Here is a 19,193-nt window from a genome sequence, read left to right as displayed (position 1 = left end):
TGTCCAGCAGGAGGCAGCGTCGCTCTTCTCAGTGACGGGCACAAACATGACTCGACAGAGCTCTCCCTGGCACGTGCTTTACTCTTGTCATCTCTCTTTTTTCCATTCATAAAAACACCCCCAGCAGCGCCTCCTCTCGCTCTGCGGGGGGCCTCCAAGTGAGACCCGGTGAAACGCAGCCACTTAGAGCCACCAGAGCCAGAAAAACCCTGACTCTGACCCCGCTGCGACCTCTAACTACACGATAAGAGGAACTGTAGTGTATTTACAGGTGTTTTTTACTGTGGTGGCATCCTCTCTAGGAAAGGTCAAGTTGTTGGCACTGCGTAGAGGTCAACTTTTGAGCAGGTTTAAAGCAATAAGGATAAAGTATTACACTCAGTTAAGTTAAGTTGCAGAGAAAATGGCCAAAAAACGTAATCAAAATGTCTGTAAGTGACTTAACTGGACCTGACTTTTGCGCTGTACCATGCAATATGCTCCAAATATAGTGCACACTTACACCAGGAGCCACGCGCGGTCACCAGGGACACGTCCGGCGAGGTGCGCAACTAACGGCGCAACTAACGGCGCGTTAACGGCGCGTTCCGTGCGCGCACATCGGAGAGGCGTGGCCAATATCAAGGTGGTCCCCCCCACAGTGTTTCTGCCTCCTCCGCCGCGGGGGTCAGTCCTGCGCGAGTGACTGAGTGGAGCAGCAGCAGCAGCAGTGGTCAGCAGCAGTGGTCAGCAGCAGTGGTCAGCGGGGAGGACCGGACATCTTTTACGCACGGCCGCCGCGCCTCTCCGACGCATGCATCTCCGCGTCTCGTCACTGCCGCTCGGGTCGCGTCTGGTGTCGGATGCTGCGCGCGGCTGGGACCCGTGTCATCATCACCCGGGAGACCGCACGGAGACGTCGCCGCGCGCGGAGGAGCTGACTATGGACAGCCTGGTGAGCCGCTGCAAGATCGTGGTGGTCGGGGACACGCGGTGTGGGAAAACCGCGCTGCTGCACGTCTTCGCCAAGGACTGTTACCCGGAGGTGAGGAGCAAGTCTGACAGAGGAATGGAAGGAGTGGAGGGCACGCGCGAGCCGATGGTAGAATTATGAGATAATAATAATAATGATGATGACTGTCCAACTGCGTAAAACAGAGTGAGGCAAGAAGTTGAGTGAGAGTTAAAGGGTTTAAAATCTTAATTTGACCATTGCCTTTTACTGTGATTCTTGCGTTGCCCTTAAAACAGCCTTTATTTGCTGTAAATGAACTATTCTACACTTCACATATACATTCTTCACTCTAACTCATTGGTTTTCAAACTGTGGTGCATGTACCGTAGATAATCTCTGTCTTTTATTCATTATTTTGATTCACTTTGTTAATTTTGAGGCAGTTCAATTCTAATTTAATTTCCTTTTTGTTTGTTTGTTGCTCTATCGGGGCCTTATCACATGCATGTTCTTTATTTTCTTTTCTTATACAGATGCGTTTGATTGTTGTCAGTTTATTTGTGAGAAAAGATGCATTCAAATGTCGTTTTAATAGAGAAGGGCGCAGATATATATAAAAAAAAAATCTGTCATAAACTCTGCTTCTTTGACCCTATAAAGTTAATATTTAGCTATTCTTGCCAAAGCGCATTCCTAGTTTGTAAATGTTGTCCATAAATGTATTCTGATTGTGATTGTGTGAAGTATTTACCGTCATCTGCTTGTGTTTATGGCCTCGTCCTGGTTTATATCCCTTTTATTTGAACTCTTTTCCCTCGTTTAACTCTTAACGCTCTGGGCTTTTTACTCCTTCACTCCGTGTTTGTCCGTCCTGCTCGCTTCGCTCCTTCCACACACCCGTCAATCACCGACCTGTCAGTCACTCCCGCGTTGTTGTCGTTGTTGCAGACGTACGTCCCGACCGTGTTCGAAAACTACACCGCCAGCTTCGAGATCGACAAGCACCGCATCGAGCTGAACATGTGGGACACGTCAGGTAAGACCGTTTCACAAAACCCGTTGTCTGTTGAAACGTCTTGACTTCTTCTTCCTTCAAAAAAAAATCTGAGTTTGCCGCGTGCCCCCCCGTCCGGCTCCTCTCTCCCCCCCGCATGCCGCCGCGTGACGACTTCTGACGCTTCTCTTCACTCTGCTGACGTTTTCCCCCTCCGTGACAAATGGATACGACCCGGCTGAGTGATGTTTGTTTTTCGATATTTTAAGACATTGCTTCTGCTATGTCTGGTTGGTTGTTGTTTTTTCCCCCCCTCGTGGGACGCCGGTGCCAGTTTATACATCTGTTTGCATTCCTTTTGGCCCCGCTCGCTCTCTCTCTCTCTCTCTCTCTCTCGCTCTGTCCCATGCTCTGGTGCAGGGGTCAGGTGACCGTGGGATGGGTGCAGATAAGAGAGCGTGGATGATTCGGACCGGACGGGGCTCGTGAATGTGCCCAACCGCGTGACGCACTTTCTTTTAGTTTGGACATGATAGCTTGGTTGGCAGTTACGTCTAAAGCTCGGGCCAGTCGTGAGAGTTAAAGTGCCCCCTACAGGTCGGACGACTCATTGAGCTAAAATGCAGTTAAGATTGCAAAAAATGTATCACATAAGAGCACATTTTTTAGGTTTATAATTTCACTTCCTGTTTGTAATTGATGACATCACAGTAGGAAATTACCCAGGAAACACTGGGCAAAAACTCACAATGTCACAATTTATTTTATTTGACAAATACAAATATATGAGAGCGACTTTATTCTGTTGAATTCATGTTTAGAGTAAAACAAGTTGTTTCTTTGTGTAAATTATACATAAACTGGAATGGAATGTCCCTAGTGTGGTGTCACTTCCTGTTGTTTTCAACTGATTTTTTTACATTTTCTCCACAAATACCCGCTTGATTGGAGTAAAACTATAATTTATATGTACAACAGGTATAAATACACCAAATAACGTCAAAATTAGAACATCGTAAAAACCTGTCATGGGCCATTTAAGGGTGCGTCGAGTGTCAAGTTTATAAAAACGCAATGGGTAAGAACTGAAAAAATGATGATTGGAGCCATTTTAGAAACAAAATGAAGTCTTTTGAATTCAGTCTTTAGTGCACAAAATCCATCTAAATGTAAAGTACTGTGTTTAGTGTGTGTTTAGTGTGTTTTGTCATTCAGAAAGTTTGATTTGGTAAAACTGGTCACAAACTTGAGTGACGGAAATGGAAATGAAAGAAAATGTAAAAAAGTCACTGTTGTTGTTGTTTGGTCTCAGTGATCGAGAATGATTTTTGAATTGGGACGTTTTTTCTCTCAATAATCGTAACGCTGATGATTGATATTGTGACATCCCTAGTGTCCTACTTTGGTCCTGGTTTGAGCCCGTTTAGCTCTGATTTTGGGACTTGTTTTGTCCTTTTCCAGCCCTGGTTTAAGTCCGGTCCACACTAGTTTACAGATTTTTATCTCAGTTTAGTTCCGACGTGGGTGTGGTCTATGTGTGAACGCACCTTTAGAGACCCGGATGCCCCAGGCTTGAACGTGAGAGCGATCTGTCTTTCAAAGTGTCAGCCCTGCAGTTAAGGGCTCATTATCAGGGTGGAGCCCGGCCTGTGATGGGGCCAGCTCCAACTCCTGCAGGCTTTGTGGAATCTCTGCAAACAATTACCAAGGAATTATGAAATTGAGCAGAGTTTGTCTTCCTCAAAAGGTGGATTTACTCGTGAATTACTCGTAAATAATCACTTTCCCTGACCAAGGTCTTTGTCCCTCATCCTCCAGAATAATGACAACACACATCCCTTTAAAGGCAGTGACATAAACTGACACGTACGCACATCATCACAATCAAATCAGCTCCAAAAGAGATAGAACAACCATCACGGATGCAAAGATTCACGATATCTCATCAATTCATGACCTGGCGCATGACTTCACGATACAGAAGGCGCCCGGACCATATTTATTCTCATATTATCTGCACACAATAACAGCATAGATAGAATGACATGACATTTTACCATCTCACAGGACAAGCTGCAGGGGAAATCAATGTTTGAGCCTGATCAATGTGGATTTAAAATTGCGAATGCGAGGTCAGCGCACCAAGCCGGACTCGTAATTGTTATCCATTAATTTAGCGCTCGCCAAGGTACTAGCCTGGTTTTATTGAGTTTTTTGTGTGAATGTTCCGTCAGTGGCCTTGTAAAATGTCACTTTTAAACACTACTTCCACACGTATCATTATTTTCTTGCTAACTGGACCCAATACTGCAAGAACTGACTACGGTTTTAAACTCGATTTTGATACTAAGGAATAAACTTCATTCTCAATACTTGTTTTGATACCGAAATGCAAATTATTTTAGGCAATAGACTGGGTCATTTTCAACACAAAATGATAGTACTGTCTCTATGTCACCACGTGGTCTTGAACTAGTTCTGATAAAGCAAGTTTTGTCCTGTTGCTGTCATTCTTATCGATATTTGTAGTAGTTTTAGCGTCAATTAGTATCAGTTTTTCTATTCAACTTATTCCCGTCTGGGCGCCTACATTGATGTAATCCTGCGTCCGGTTGTATTAGTGAACATAGAGTGTCGACCTCGGTGCAGTGTTGACTTCTTGGTCTCATGAACATTGGATATTTTTCACAAATCAATCTACTTTATATCATGTTTTAGCGTTGAGACTTTTCCCTCGTTCTCCATTCAAACCAACGGCGTTCCCGCTGGACCGGAAGTGTCATTACAACAGAAGCGACGCGGGAAAACGAGGGAAAAGTGGGCGGTGCGGAATAAGGTCAATACTCTTCACAAACCGAGTCAATAATCGTAGTTGGCTCGAAATCGTCACATTGTTGTTAGTTGTTGCTTTAGTTCAATGGTCACTGGAAGTTTCAGCTGTATAAAATACACTTTACACCTTTTCCACTGGCTTGTTGTTGTCATATTCCGTAATATTTTCCAGCAGCCGCGCAGATGTTACCGTGATTCACACTTGTCGGAGCTGTCACTGTTACATGCTGCCAAAAAATCAATTCATAGCAAACATTTATATTTTATTAATGTAACTTGGCTGGTTCGGTGGTGCTGAATATTTAAGTTTTGGAAATATGCGCCTTACAAAACAGCACAAAGGCAGAGATTGTATCCCGGGTCACAGATCCCAGAATAAGCACATCACAGACACCGGCTGTATTTGTTTGGACAATGGGTTTGCTCGCGCTGGGCTGAGTGCACATTCTTGTCCTTTTTCCTGAATGCTTTTGGCTGCAGGTGGGAGCGGCGGCGGCGGTGGGCTCGCTCTGCTCTCATCCCCGCTCGATCAGGAGGGATGGATGTAGAGACAGGAGCTGAAAGTCTGGGCGTCTCGTATCGGGACCGGAGGCGAGCGCCGGCCTCGATAAGACCGCTTATGGCAGCGTAATGAGCGACAAATGAAGTGGATTCAGATTGTGGTGCATTGTCCTTTCTCCGTCCACTTTGATTTAGAGATAGAGCTGGTCATTGTGTATCAATTTATCTGCAAGTGTTAAATGGAAGTAATGATCGGTCCATTTTTATCAATTGTTTTCATCAAAAACACTGTAGATCCTTAGTTGTTTTGTTGATTGAGTCGATGGTTGACCAGAATTTGCACTAATAAATCTATTGTTTTGTTTAGGTGTTAAGTATTTGTACGGGACTGAGTTAAGATGAAGGATTGGTAGAGAATAATGAGTTTAATCTGCCTTTTTATTACAAGTAAACACAGTAGTCGTCGTGAGTGCAGTTTGGGTCAGATACAAGATCATTTTCGGTGAATCGTTAATGATGATGATTATTCAGGTCACAATGTAATCGTAAGAACTAAAAAAATACTAATTGTGACCGTTTTAGATGCAAAATGAAGTCATTTCAGTTCAATTCCAAACAAGTACACCTGAATGTATAGTGTTTTTTTTCTACCAGCTGTTTATATCTCATCACAACAACTTTACTTTTGCATTCAGATTTGAGTTTGATTTCATAAAGCTGGTCACGTCCTATTGGAACAGGAATGTACTAGAATGAAAGGAAGTTAAGGATTTACTCAGACTTTATTAATCCCTTTGCAGCCACCTGGAAAAACACACACATAAAACAAATACACAAGTATGTGCCATGAGTTCACCTTCAGGCTAGGTAAGAGAATGTATCGTTATTATAATAAATATATGAAATAAAGGGTAATCCTTAAAAGCACAGGAGCACAGCATCAAACAGAGTTCAATAATCTTAATCGCGGAAGGAAAAAAAGGACGTGGAATAGCGATTAGTTCTAATCAGAGGCATCTGAGGGGGTTAAGGAGGGTAAAGCCTGGAGATAAGATGAGCCTCTGGTCGATCATCATTTGATTGGCTTTCCTGGTGACAAGACCTTCCCAGAGTGACGTGAAATCCCTTTGCTCTGCACCGATTATTTGTGAACAGACTTTGACAATACGGTGTAAGCTGTTCTTTTCCCTCACGGCGAGACAACCGAACCAGGAAACCAAAGAGAAAGTGAGGAGACTCTCAACACAAGAGCGGAAGCAAAACTCTGAGGATCTTGTCACTGACATTGAAGGACCGATGTTTGCACAGAAGATAAAGTCGCTGCTAATAATGCCCATATTAACATCAGCGCTGAGTTTAGCATCAAGCATAGTTCCCAGATATTCATATTGGTCGACCATCTGTACCTCCTCACCGTGAATGAGGCTCCGGCTGTGGTCAGTTTTTCGTTGCCTAAAGTAGTTCTGATTGTCTGATTGTCACAAAAAAAGGGAGGGCCGATCCATGTAGGAGAGTGTGTAGCTGTTTGGGCTCCTGCAACTGTCCGTGTGTAGGATAAAGAGAAAGGATAAAGAGAAGGGGTGATAAGACACATCCCTGTGGCCGTTCCGTGCTGGATACTAGAGCGTCAGGTTTAAAGTTTGTTAGCGTGACATTCCTACTTCATAGTTCTGCCCCTTTTTAGTCAACTGATCGATCGTCGGGGGTGTTTTTCAAAGACCCTGGGCTTTGTTTGTGCGTGGAGTTGGGAAGCCCCTCCTCTTTCCTCCGTCCGTCGGGAGTCCTCTCCTGCAGCCTGAGGGCCTCTCTGCTCCTTATCGCAGTGAAAGCAGTGAGAATGAGTCTTTAATCTGCAGCCCACAGCAGCAGCTCCCCAGCACTAGTGTAGAAGGACCAGCAGATGAAGCTGTTGTAGAAGTGTCATCATGGGGTTCGCAATATGTTCAGAAAAGAACTGAGTTAAGATATTGGGATTGTCCTGATACAAAAACAGGGTGATCCATCAGAAATGTGCCATAATATTTATATTTCTTTACTATATATATATATATATATATATATATATATATATATATATATATATATATATATCTTTTTATTTGTGATTACTCTGCAAGTCTAAGTTTATTCATATCAACTCTTTTACAGGATTCTGATTTCAGTTTTCTTATTATAGACGGAATAATCCATGTTATTATTGGGGTTGTAACTATGTGCACATGTGGTGGAGAGGCAGAACATAAGTGACGTAATGATACCTTTTTCTTTCAAAATACCATGGCAACCCTGTGGCGCAAATCATATTCCAAGTCATATTGTATTAACAAAAAGGATAAGTGGCAATTCAAAAAAAAAAAAAAAAGTCAATGTCTTAAAATAAGAGTCTTTATTTCGCAGTGTTTTCAAAAGCTAAATCTTTTTAATGTAATACCATGTTTTCTGGACTACGAGTCGCACCGGCCAAAAAAAGCATAATAGAGAAGAAAAAATATAAGTTGCACTGGAGTATGAAATGCGGTTGCAAGTGTGAAAATAATAAATAATATCACATATAAGTCGCTCCGGAGTATAAGTATATAAGTATAAATATAAGTATAAGTCGCACCCCGGCCAAAACTATGAAAAAAGGTTCGACTTATTGTCCGGAAAATACTGTAATACAAAAAAAAAAAATCCTCACTATGCTGTTCTTAATATTATGTGTGGGAGGAAGAAAAACATCGTGACCAATTTTCAAAACTGAGATATCCGTTTTTCCTGAGTCTTTCTAAACCGTTATTTCTTCACGCTGTCTGCACTGAAACAGAGCAAAGGATCATGGTCAATGTAGTTCCCTGTGTGTTTTTCAGCTCTTGCTTCAACAAAACAAAGCATTTAAGCAAGACAATGTTGTAATCTGATATATTATGATTGCCCACGATACAATATTTCCGTTGATATTTTCTATCCATCAAATCTGTCTATTTCTTATTGACAGATTTGATACTAGTTCGTTTTGATAAAAGCTGTACTTTAAAGTGCCCCCTACAGGTCGGACGACTCATTGAACTAAAGTGCAGTTAAGATAAACATATTTAGAATTTTGCTAAAAATCATTAAAAAAATTATGTTTATAATTTCACTTCCTGTTTGTAATTGATGACATCACACTAGGAAATTACCCAACAAACACTGGGAAAAACTTAATGTCACTTTTATTTATTTTATGACAAATAAAAATACATGAGAGCGACTTTATTTTGTTGAATTGATGTTTAGAGGGTCAAAAAAGTTGTTTCTTTTCTAGTGTGATGTCACTTCCTGTCATTTTGTACTCATTTCTCAAAGTTTTCTCCACAAATACCTACTCGATTGGTTAAAAACTAAAATGTATATGTACAACTGGTATAAACACACCAAATAAAGTCAAAATTGGAATATGGTAAGCACCTGTCACACGCCCTTTAAGTATAGGCTGCTTTTATCACTTTTGGTACTGCGATGCCATCACCCCTGCTCCGGGACGTCCCTCATGCTCATCCTCTTTCCCCCCGTTTAACCACATTCACAGACGCTCATATTTTGTCCTAACGGGGGAAAAGTGACTGCACTGTTTTCCGATCATAAACGCATCATCCAGCTTCGATTAAATGTCGGGCTAATACCGTCCCGTCGCCTGTACGAGGGTGTAACCTTTACCGCAAACATTTAACTTAGCAAAACAAGACCTTTTCCTAACCCAAAGTGAATCTGCATTATCTGCTATTTGCAAATGTAGATAAACTTTAAAAAAAAAAAAAACTCCTCCACCTTTATGTCAGAGTTAACCTTTTGAAAGAGCAGCCCTCAAAAGAAAGGTCTCGTCCTCACAGTTTGCCTTTTTGTAAATTAAAAGTTGCATCGTCCGGTCTCGCTGCAAATACAGACACTTCATTTTTGACTTGACATTTGCATCAATCCACTGTCTATTTGTTCTTTTTAAGCCATAATCTGATATTTTCTTCCGTGCTTTGTGCTATTGTGCTGTTGCAGGTGAAGTCGGCACACTGCAGTCGGGCTTTTTTTTTACCACTATTGATTTGTATTTGAGGCTGGCCTAAATAGTGCGGGCCAGCATCACATTTCCTTGGCTTCAGTTGTTTACGAGTACACTGTTCCCACAATATGACTAATGCTTAGTTAATTACAGTAATGGGAATAAATTCATGTATTGGGCTTATAATGTATTTTTAAATTGCCAGATTTTGCAGTGGATTTACAATGAATGAAAGTGATTTATTTCAACAAATATTAATATGTAGGTGCCTTTTGAATGCTCTAAAAGTCAACTTACAGAGAGAGTATTTTTTTTAAATGTATTTTGGGCTAATATACTGTAAAGTTAAAGGTTTAAGTGGAATTTAGAGGATGATGAAAGTAGTAGTAATAGTAATAGCGGAGTTTTCCAAAATAGACAGAACAAAACCACAAAATCTGGCATTTCCAAAGAATAGGCAGCATAAATTTATCGCTAATGAAATAACTGATGACAAACAACATATATTGAATAATCTGACAGAAATGTACTGTTTTTATGACGAAAACGTTGAGAAAGTCTTGTTTTTGTCTCTTTATTTGTCTTTCTATCACTGATAAACTCACTTGGAAATGGAAAGAGTAAACATTACGCTTAAGTAAGAGCGCTGTAACTTGAAAATAAGTAAGACAAATGTGATATGGAATAACAAAAGCCATTGTTTTAATCCTGCTGTTCTTTCCAGTGCATTACAGCTACTACAGAAAGCCATACTTTCTCGCACGCAGTGAAAAATAGGCTTGCGGTGGCCGGCTATCGCATTACCGTATTTTCTGTACTATAAGGCGCACTGTCAATGAATGGTCTATTTTCGATCATTTTTCATATATAAGAAGCACCGGACTATAAGGCGCATTAAGCAAAACAAAACGTGCACCACACAAAATCGCTTTGAGGTCAGTAAACACAACCAGAATTAATCCATATATAAGGCGCACTGGATTGTAAGGTGCACTGTCGTTTATTGAGAAAATTAAATGCTTTTAAGTGCGCCGTATTGTGCGGGAAAATACAGTAATACACTTGTCCAGACCGGCCTTAAAGAGCGCTCCATGCTGTTAAACGGTCACAAGTCAATGAGGGTCAATACGGATTAGCGGAAAGCTCTTGGGGCTCGTCAGTCTGTCTCGGTCTCTATCTCCGGCTCCCCCAGGCCCAGGGCTCGGACCCCTCCTCCTGTTCTCCTGCTCCGGTTATAGAAGCGCTGCATGGGAACGACTGACTTTCTGCCCCGCGGTCAATCACCCGACTGAAGATATGTGAGCGTAAAAGTTACGGCAGCTCCGGGTTTCCCCAAAACGTTCCCAGAGATTAGGTTTCTGTTCTCGTTGACCTGCAGGGCTCACGCTTGCATTTTTGGTCTGACTTTGATTTCTCGAGGTGGCGAATGGAGGCTAGGAGGGAAGTGGTACGCAAAGGTGAAAAATGTCAAGTTTGTTGTGCACAATCCATATCGTCAAAAGGAACAAACAAATCCAAAAATCCCAGGTGTTTCAGAACATGTTTGTAGAGGACTAAACTCAAAACTCAAAGTCCGTTTCCTCCCATACGGACATGAAGATCATCACTTTTTAGCACCTACGCACACCAAACTTTAAAATTTTTTGACTTATTTTGACGAATTGTACTGATGGATTTGATTGCCTAATTCCAAGCTTTTTTTTTTAAGTTTTAAATCTAAAAAATGAGGCGAAATTTATATTTTTTGCCATTTTTTTCTTATTTTTTCTTCATATTAACTAAATAAAAATAAATTAAACTGATATAATTAAATGTGAGATTTTTTTCCAATTCACCTGCAGCGTCTCAGCTCAAAACGTTCTTAGAATAATTAATTTCCCATGAACTATCACAAGTAGTTGATTATTGTTGTAATTATAGTGACAGTAGCTCTAGTAGTGCTTTTTACGCTGGATGCCCTTCCAGCCTGATACAACACAACAACAGTACACACGCTGTGCATCAAATTTAACATAATTTAACTCTACAGCGTCTATGAAGTTTTGAGTAGTTTTTCCTCAGTTTGATCCGTTCCTCTTCTCTATTTTTGGGCTTTTTCAAACCGAACGCCGTCGCCTCCGCCTCGAACATAAAACGCACGTCTGTTTTTCTTTCCTTTCGGCAGACCTGGCTCTCTCTCCACGCGCACCACAACAAATACTGAACACTTTCATGAACCGGCTACAAGCGCACAGCACTCTCAGAAAACATCTTTGAAAACATTGCGTTTTTTGTTTGAGACTCAGAAGTGTGACTAGGAGCCACGAGGGATTTTAGAAAAGCATTTTTTTCTGCAGCTTTGCCCCGGGCTTTTGTGGACCGCTCAGTCGTCGAGACTGCGGCGCGTTTCCACTGCTGGAGGAGAGACTTGACTTGTGAGGCTCAGACGACGAGTGCATGTGCCGTGTCAAATTACTATTAAGAACTATTATTGTCAATCTTTTTCTTATATTAAAAGATGTCAAATTGGACAATGTCATTCCAAAATAAAGTAAAAGTTAGATAAAACCATTAACAACTTTTAAGAGTACGAGAAAACCTGTCGACTGAAACTCTAGAATAGGAGTATTTGTAGTACATCAGGGTTAAAGCTTTAAAATTAAAAATGACATTGATACCATTTGTTTACAGTTGTTTGGGACACAAAAAATATAATTTTTTTACTAAATTTGACCAAGCTAACCAGTTGAAGCTACGGTGAAGTGTTGCTTTACAATGAAAATTGATTTTTGATTAAAAAAAAAAAAAAGAAAAAACGAAGGAAAATGTACATGTTTTCCTTCTTTTAGCAGTAATTCTTGCTTTGTCTGAGTCATAACACCTCTTGTCTCACCACTTGTTTTGAAGTCTGTGCATAATCCAGACAACGACAAATCCATGACATAATTAGTTGATCAGTTGTGATCAATCGTTAAACTTTTTTCAGCCATAACCAGGTTTAAACTACAGACGCGTTTAGAGCTGGGCTACCTGAGTCTCAAACCGGATGGACCGCCGCAGCACAGCCAATCCGGACTCAGAGCAGAACGTAGCGCGTATAACGTAGAGATTAAGAGATTAAGTTGATTTATTGGGCCGATGTGAACTCTTTTCGGCGTATCGTCATCACGCTTGAATCTCCAGCACAGGCAACTGGGACAGACGTAAAGCTTGAAGTGGGAAGAGGGAACTGCACACAATGTTTTTACACTGCTCCGTTATTGTTTCATGGTAAAACAGGGTTAAGGATGTCTAAAAAAGGTCTAGAACAGCGCACAGTGTAGACGCTAGGAGTTTGTAGTCGCTTAAAACTATATATTTGGTGAATATTATGAAAATTACCCCAATATGTCAAGAAACTGTCTCTTAACTAATGAAACAATGCACCAGGTTTGATGTTCTGAGAGAAAAGCCTATGAGTAAAAGGAGAATCAGTCGTAATATACGTGTCCGTGGATATTACCTTGTTAAATGTTAAGGTTTTCAAGCCATCTTTCAAGAAAATACATGTCTATAACAATATTTTTTTGCTTGCAAGTGCCACACACGTTTTTGTCTGAAGTAGTTTGGGATTGTGATGCTTAAAAAGTCGGATTTTTTGAGAGAAACTAATATGCAAATCCCAATCCCAGGTGTTTTTCAATAAAAGATTGATTCCATCATCAAAATAATTGCAGATTTGATAAAAAAAAAAAAAAAAAAAAAAACGAACGCGCCAATTGGCAACATCTTCTGGACACTGAATATGCTACGATTTAATTCCTTCACTCTGGTTCACTTTGACGTGCGAGGAATCCATTAGTGACTGTATTAAAGGGCGTATGGCAGGTTTTTACGATTCTCCAATTTTGACTTGATTTGGTGTATTTATACTTGCTGTACATATAAATTATAGTTCTACATCAATCAAATAGGTATTTTTGGAGAAAAGTTGAAAAATCTGTCGAAAATTACCGGAAGTGACATCACACAAGGGACGCTCACACAATAAAGTTGCTCTAATACATTTTCATTTGTCAAATAAAAACATTGTGACATTCGATGAGTTTTTGCCCAGTGTTTGCTGGGTAAATTCCTAGTGTGATGTCATCAATTACAAACAGGAAGTGAAACTATAAACCTAAAAAAAAAATGCTTTTCTGTGATAAAATGTTTACAATTTTTAGCAGCATTTTAAATACATGAAACATAACTGCATTTTAGTTGAATGAGTCGTCCGACCTGTAGGAGGCACTTTAATCTTTGAACCTTTCATGCGAATACGATGAAACCTTTAATCTTCTGCACATGTGGCTCGGACGAACACGTTTTTAACCCCGGATCCCCGATGTTAAAAGTCCGTCGTGTTTCCAGGAATTCTCCCTCTCGGTCTGAACATTCCTGGGGCCGTTGTGATTCTTTATGCGTTGAGAGCAGCGGAGCCAAACGCCGCCCGGAGCATATTTTACACTTTGCGCTTGATTAAGTCAGTTTCTTCTCCACGGTTACGGCTAATTGCTACAAGGGCTGTGGGCAATAAGGCATTTTATCACAATTTTCTTGGAGCCGGATCTTTCAATTTTAGCACGATTCCCTGTTGGTCACTTTGTATTTTTCCATCTCCTGCTGCTTCTTCTGAAAGGTTCGCTGTGATTGGTTAAACACAGCTGTCACTCACACACAGAGGCTGGTCAATCACTTAAATTAAACTTTTCTCACCTTATCGACCAACTGCTACTCTTCACAATGATCTTGACAAAACTGAATCCATATTTATATTTGGACTCCTCCCGATGACAATATCTGACAGTATTGTTATTATTGCTTTTGCTTTTAGTTGATTTGACTGTTTTTTTGAAGATTAAATTGAGCGTTTATTGCTTTTGTTGTCTTTTATTGTCCTCCGTCTCTGTGCAGCTCTTGGGAAACCACTCGTCCATAACATTTGCAATATAAATACAGTGGATTTGGCTTTGGATAATATGACAATCCTGCAGAAATGTGTTTAAAACGTGTGGTTAAATGTATTAATAGAGGTTGTAGTATCAGACGCATGTGAAATGACAGTAAAAACACCCAGTAAAGTGCATAAATATTACTTTATACCGTCATTTGGAACAATTAGATACTCTGCTGCTCAAAAAAAGAAAAAAATCAGTTGTTAAAATGACTGGCTTTGCAATTTTAGTGATTCAGCTACAACTTTAGGGCTTTTACACTACTTATACTGCTGTAGAACCTGCCCATTGCACTTTTACTACTACTACAACTTCTACAACTGCTTGTCTTGCATTTGGACACATGTTGGACGAGTCGGTTTATTTACTCAACACCACTATTGACGTTCTATTTGTGGAAAAAACGGTTGGAAAAGCAAACTATGTTCTGTAAATAGGCTTTTTCTTTACATGTGAAACCGTTTTGACTCCTGTTTACGAGCCTCAACGTATGCACTGCACTCTAAAAACGAAAGAGAAGTGTCTTTGTGAGCAGCTTTTAACATTTTGCATTTATACATGTTTTGTTTGTAGATTTTGAAGTGATCAATGGCTGCGACTTTTGGCGTTATATGGTTATTAATATAACATTTAAACGGCAAAATCGGATTCGAGTAATCTGATTTCTTTCTGATCATGGCCCTTCGGATGACTCGAATATGATTTTGCAGTTTGCACGTCATTTGAATCATCTTAGAAGTCCAAAAATGAGATAATAATCACATTTTGGTGATGTAAACGGTGTTAGAGAAATGCAAAATTAGAATATCAACGTGTTGTTTTTTTTCTTATTGTTTTTTTCAGATTCTCTCTTTTCTTTCAGTTTAAATAAAATAAAAATATATTTAAAAAAATAATAGCAAAAAAAGAAATCTAAAAATAATGAAAATAAAAATAACAATGAAAAAAGAATATCAACATGATTAATAATATATTATCTATTTACATTTTGTGCACAATTTGAACCTCAACCGCAACATTTACAGGCACTTTTTTTGAACATTTCATATTGTCTGAACATTGTAATCAGTCGAGACCAAATCGAGACATTATCTATAAATTCCCACCTTGAAAGTCCAGTCGAGTGACCCAAGTCCCCTTCTAAAATAAAAAAGGTGACAAAAGTTGCATTAAATAACTGCCTTGTGCTGGAGCTTTTGGCGTTAACATTTCAGACAAACCCGGGACATCTCCACAGTCGTCCTCCTCCGAGACTAAACTTCTAATAAGTCTCCTAAAGCTTCCGGGGCCGCCGCCTGAACCGCGGGCCGTCTCTGGCTGACCTCGCCGTGGGCAGCGGAGACATGTGGGACCCGAGTCGTGCCTGTTTCTCTGTTTGTCGAGGATGTGAGCAGCCGCTGGTGTCTCCTCCTCTTCCTCCTCTTCCTCCTCCTCCTCATCCTCCTCCCGGGAGCGCTGCACTTTACCAAGCATCATTTTCAGACCGGGTCAAGAAGACGGAGATCTAATGGCTGCGCCTCTCTGTCCTGGCAGCTTTTAAGTGCACATAAAACCCATCCAAAAGTAAGGAGCATTGTAAGGATGTGTCACTTGACCCGCGGTAGTTTTGAAAGTGCATCCTTTTGGCTCAGTTAAGTCTTAGTTATGTCTATGTTCAGTCTTGGCCACGACTCATGTTTCAGGTAAAGTCAATGTTCTATTTTAATGTAGTTGTCGTCAAATTTGGCTCAGAAACAACTGGGGAAGTCCTGTTTCCGTCTTGATTTTTGGTCCTATTCCAGACCAGATTTTCACGCCGCAAAACCAGAAGTAGTTCTTGTTTGTTGAGGTTAAAATACTGCACATTGGTCTCATTTTGTCACAAAGTGCTGCTTGCAAAAACTTCTCTGCTACTACTACGCAAAATGTCGGGTACCCTAGTTTTAAGCCTGGTTTTGTCCATATTATTAATACATTTTTATTTCAAAATGGAGTAACGTTTGATCGAATTAGAACTGTAAGTCTGTAAGTTGTTTAGTCATTTAATCGGTCTGGGATTTTAAAATAGGATTATGCCTTTTTACACACAAATTATGGTTTTCCAAACGATAAAAAATCTGATACTAACCAACATTATTTTTTCTTTTTTAGACTTGATATGTAAAGAAAATCTAAAAAGTTAAAACAATTGATCATTCCTGAACAGCTTTATAATGAGCTTGAGCTGTATTAGAAGTAGTACAGTGTGTTTTATCATCAATGTGGTATTTCAATTGTTGTATTGAGTCTTTTCCTTAGTATCGAAATCAAGTTTGACATTTTAGCATCGCGACAACACTAATGCAAAAAGTCAATTTACTTTTCTTGTCTTGTATGAAGAGCTAAATGGTCTTATAGCTATTTTTTTCTGACAAGCGTTGAGATGGCAATTAGATTCATGATACGTATTCCTATAATCAGAAGTTAAAATGTCAAATACGTCCAGGAGAATTGAGAAAAAGACTAAAATATGAAATGATGAACTGTGCATTTTCAGCAGTTTTCATCCAGAATACCACAGGATATTGTGTTGTTGTTTTGAATCAGAATCAGAAAAAATTCATTCATTCAAGAAAAACAAATTAAATCTACTATAGGATAAGGATGAGGACAGGGGGGTTGAGGAAATTATGGCACATAAAAAAGGTGCTAATCGACTTGGCTCTTGCGGCTTTACCTGTCAGCGCACGTTGAGTCTGATACGACAGAGTTTCGAGAGCTTTGGCTAATTTCCCGCACCCTTTTCAATGGACGGATCAGCGCACAGGCCAAGTCTTGAAGGAATGATACAGGATTTTTTGCTGATTTGAGAACTCAAGCGACTGTTAGTCTCTTTTTTAAAAATACACATGCACACGCTCCCCCCCACCCTACACGCACGTTTGTTTATTAGCAAGACGGATCGCATCGCATCTCTCGTCTCCGCAGATTTCTGTCTCTTCTGAGCTCGAGCACAGTCTTTCTCTGTCGTCATTTTGTCCTGTTCACTGAAGGAACTCGCTAAACACACACCGGCATATCAACCACGCATGTGCAGCCAGGGAAACGTGCTGGATGCAGGTGTGCAGTGGCACGCAGGGAATGATTGACATGTGGGAGAAGTACTCGGCTGTCCACACCACGAGGAAATGAGACTCAGATTGCTCGCCAAAAATCCTCTATTATCCTTTTAGGATGTCTTTATCGTTCACTGCGGCGCTAGATCCGACGCATCTATAAATGCGCCCATGTTTCTCCTCGTCATTCCCTTCATCTCGACGCTGAGCATTTCTGATGGCACATTAGTCCAGGCCGAGTGGAGGTCAGCCGGCCGCGAGCGCAGAGGGTGGGCATCGCCGTGGTGACTCTGACAGAACGCAGCGCCTGTAATTACCCCGGTGACTCCGCGCTCTCACATGAGACGGATGGACTCATTTTTACAGACACCTCTGCTGCGCGCTGGCACAACGCCGCCGAGAACTGCCGTTGCCGCGGCGAAGCACATCATCCCACGTGTCCGGAGCAGCCCACGTGTCCAGTCAACCAGGATCCATGGGTAATATAATAATACGTGCGCTTCGACGAGCGCCTCGGGGGGGAAATGAAATCGAGTTTATTCCTTCGAAGTCGATGTATGTTTTCAGATTTCAAGTCGACACTGGTTATTATTACATGTTTATTGTAAGTCAGTAATAAACTAACGATTATTTTAGTGCTCGAACAATTATTCATGTTGTACTTTGAGAATTTTAAAGTTTTTTGATCGATAAAGGGAACATTTATTGACTGATGGAGAGAATGTACTTACTTTAATAATGTTTTTTTTTTTTTTTTTTGCTATAAAACATCTTTCTGCCTGTGTCCAGCAGTCCAGATAATTATTAACGTTTATTAAAAAAGCCGGCAATTATTTTAATAGTCGATTAGTCACGATTACTGCCGTTAATTGTTGCAGAGAGTAACGCACAATGAGTAAGGAATATTTAATTTAATGACAACGGGGCAGACAATGCCACTACCACCAGAGCAGGTTACAGGTCAGATCTGTGGAGATGTGAGCCCTCCAATCACAAGGTTGCATGATTTTCGAGGTATTTTTGACCAATAAAACACATGTAATTGACTATAAAAGATTGATAGTTTATAACCGTTCTGCGGAACATTCACCTTTAAGTTAATGGATACTTAATTATATCAAAACAAGTTTCACACATGTTTTTCAATAAACTCCTGCAGTATGTTGACCTCGGATGGGTTTTTGTGTTTTTTTTTTCTAATATGGCGACAACAATACTCCCTCCCAGTTGTACTTTTATACATTTAGTTTTTACTTTGAATTTTCGGTGCTTAAACTTTAACAAAAACAACCGGAACGAGCAAAAAAATGGGCGAAGAAAATGAGCAAAGTCGTAAAGTCGGTCCGGCATGTGTCGCATTTGTCCCAATGTCCGACAAATTTGTACATTTTTCAAAGTTGGTGCAAAAGTCCTTCACTGTCTACTCCGTCCCTGTCGTCCATTTCCTTCTTATTGCTTTCCCCCCCGCAGGTATCCATCTATCGCTTCCATTGTTAGAGCTCGACATCCGCCATACGCCGCTTTAAAGTCAAATGGAAGATCGGTGTCGAAGACCGTCTTGATCTCTGCCCAGTATTTATGAATAATAGGGAAGTCCCCCCCAAAAAACTCAGGATTATCTCCAACAAATAGCATTTCCCTGTGAATAATGTGCTTTGACGTGGTGTTATAAAATACCTCAGTGCATTTTTCCAACAGAATTATTTCCAAACACTCCTCCATTTCACCACTTGAGTTACTTTATATACGTCGACTCGGCCCCGTATATAGCACTTTTACCGTGTTACTATGGCCACAGTGGGTCTCTCTGCCCCTGCGCTGTCATCTTAGCGTCGAGATCCAGACAAAGGTATATAATCTACTTAAACGGCCTGTCCGCGGCTGCTTT

At 40.6% G+C, this 19,193-nt stretch overlaps 1 protein-coding gene across 1 annotated transcript in view; it reads left to right on the top strand.

Moving 5' to 3' along the window:
• Positions 1 to 782: 782 nt before the first annotated feature.
• Positions 783 to 19,193, top strand: part of rnd2 (Rho family GTPase 2) — a 66,026-nt gene continuing 47,615 nt past the window's right edge. Inside the window, exons 1-2 of the mRNA XM_072442893.1 lie at positions 783 to 1,024; positions 1,883 to 1,970. Coding sequence (XP_072298994.1) covers positions 794 to 1,024; positions 1,883 to 1,970 — 319 coding nt within the window. The 5' untranslated portion in view covers positions 783 to 793. The remainder of the gene's footprint in view (positions 1,025 to 1,882; positions 1,971 to 19,193) is intronic.

This window comes from Eucyclogobius newberryi, unplaced genomic scaffold, assembly GCF_026437365.1.
Source record: "Eucyclogobius newberryi isolate DKJ021-1_F unplaced genomic scaffold, fEucNew1.0.hap1 SCAF_13, whole genome shotgun sequence".
Classification (NCBI taxonomy): domain Eukaryota; kingdom Metazoa; phylum Chordata; class Actinopteri; order Gobiiformes; family Gobiidae; genus Eucyclogobius; species Eucyclogobius newberryi.
This window is presented reverse-complemented; position numbering and strand designations above follow the sequence as displayed.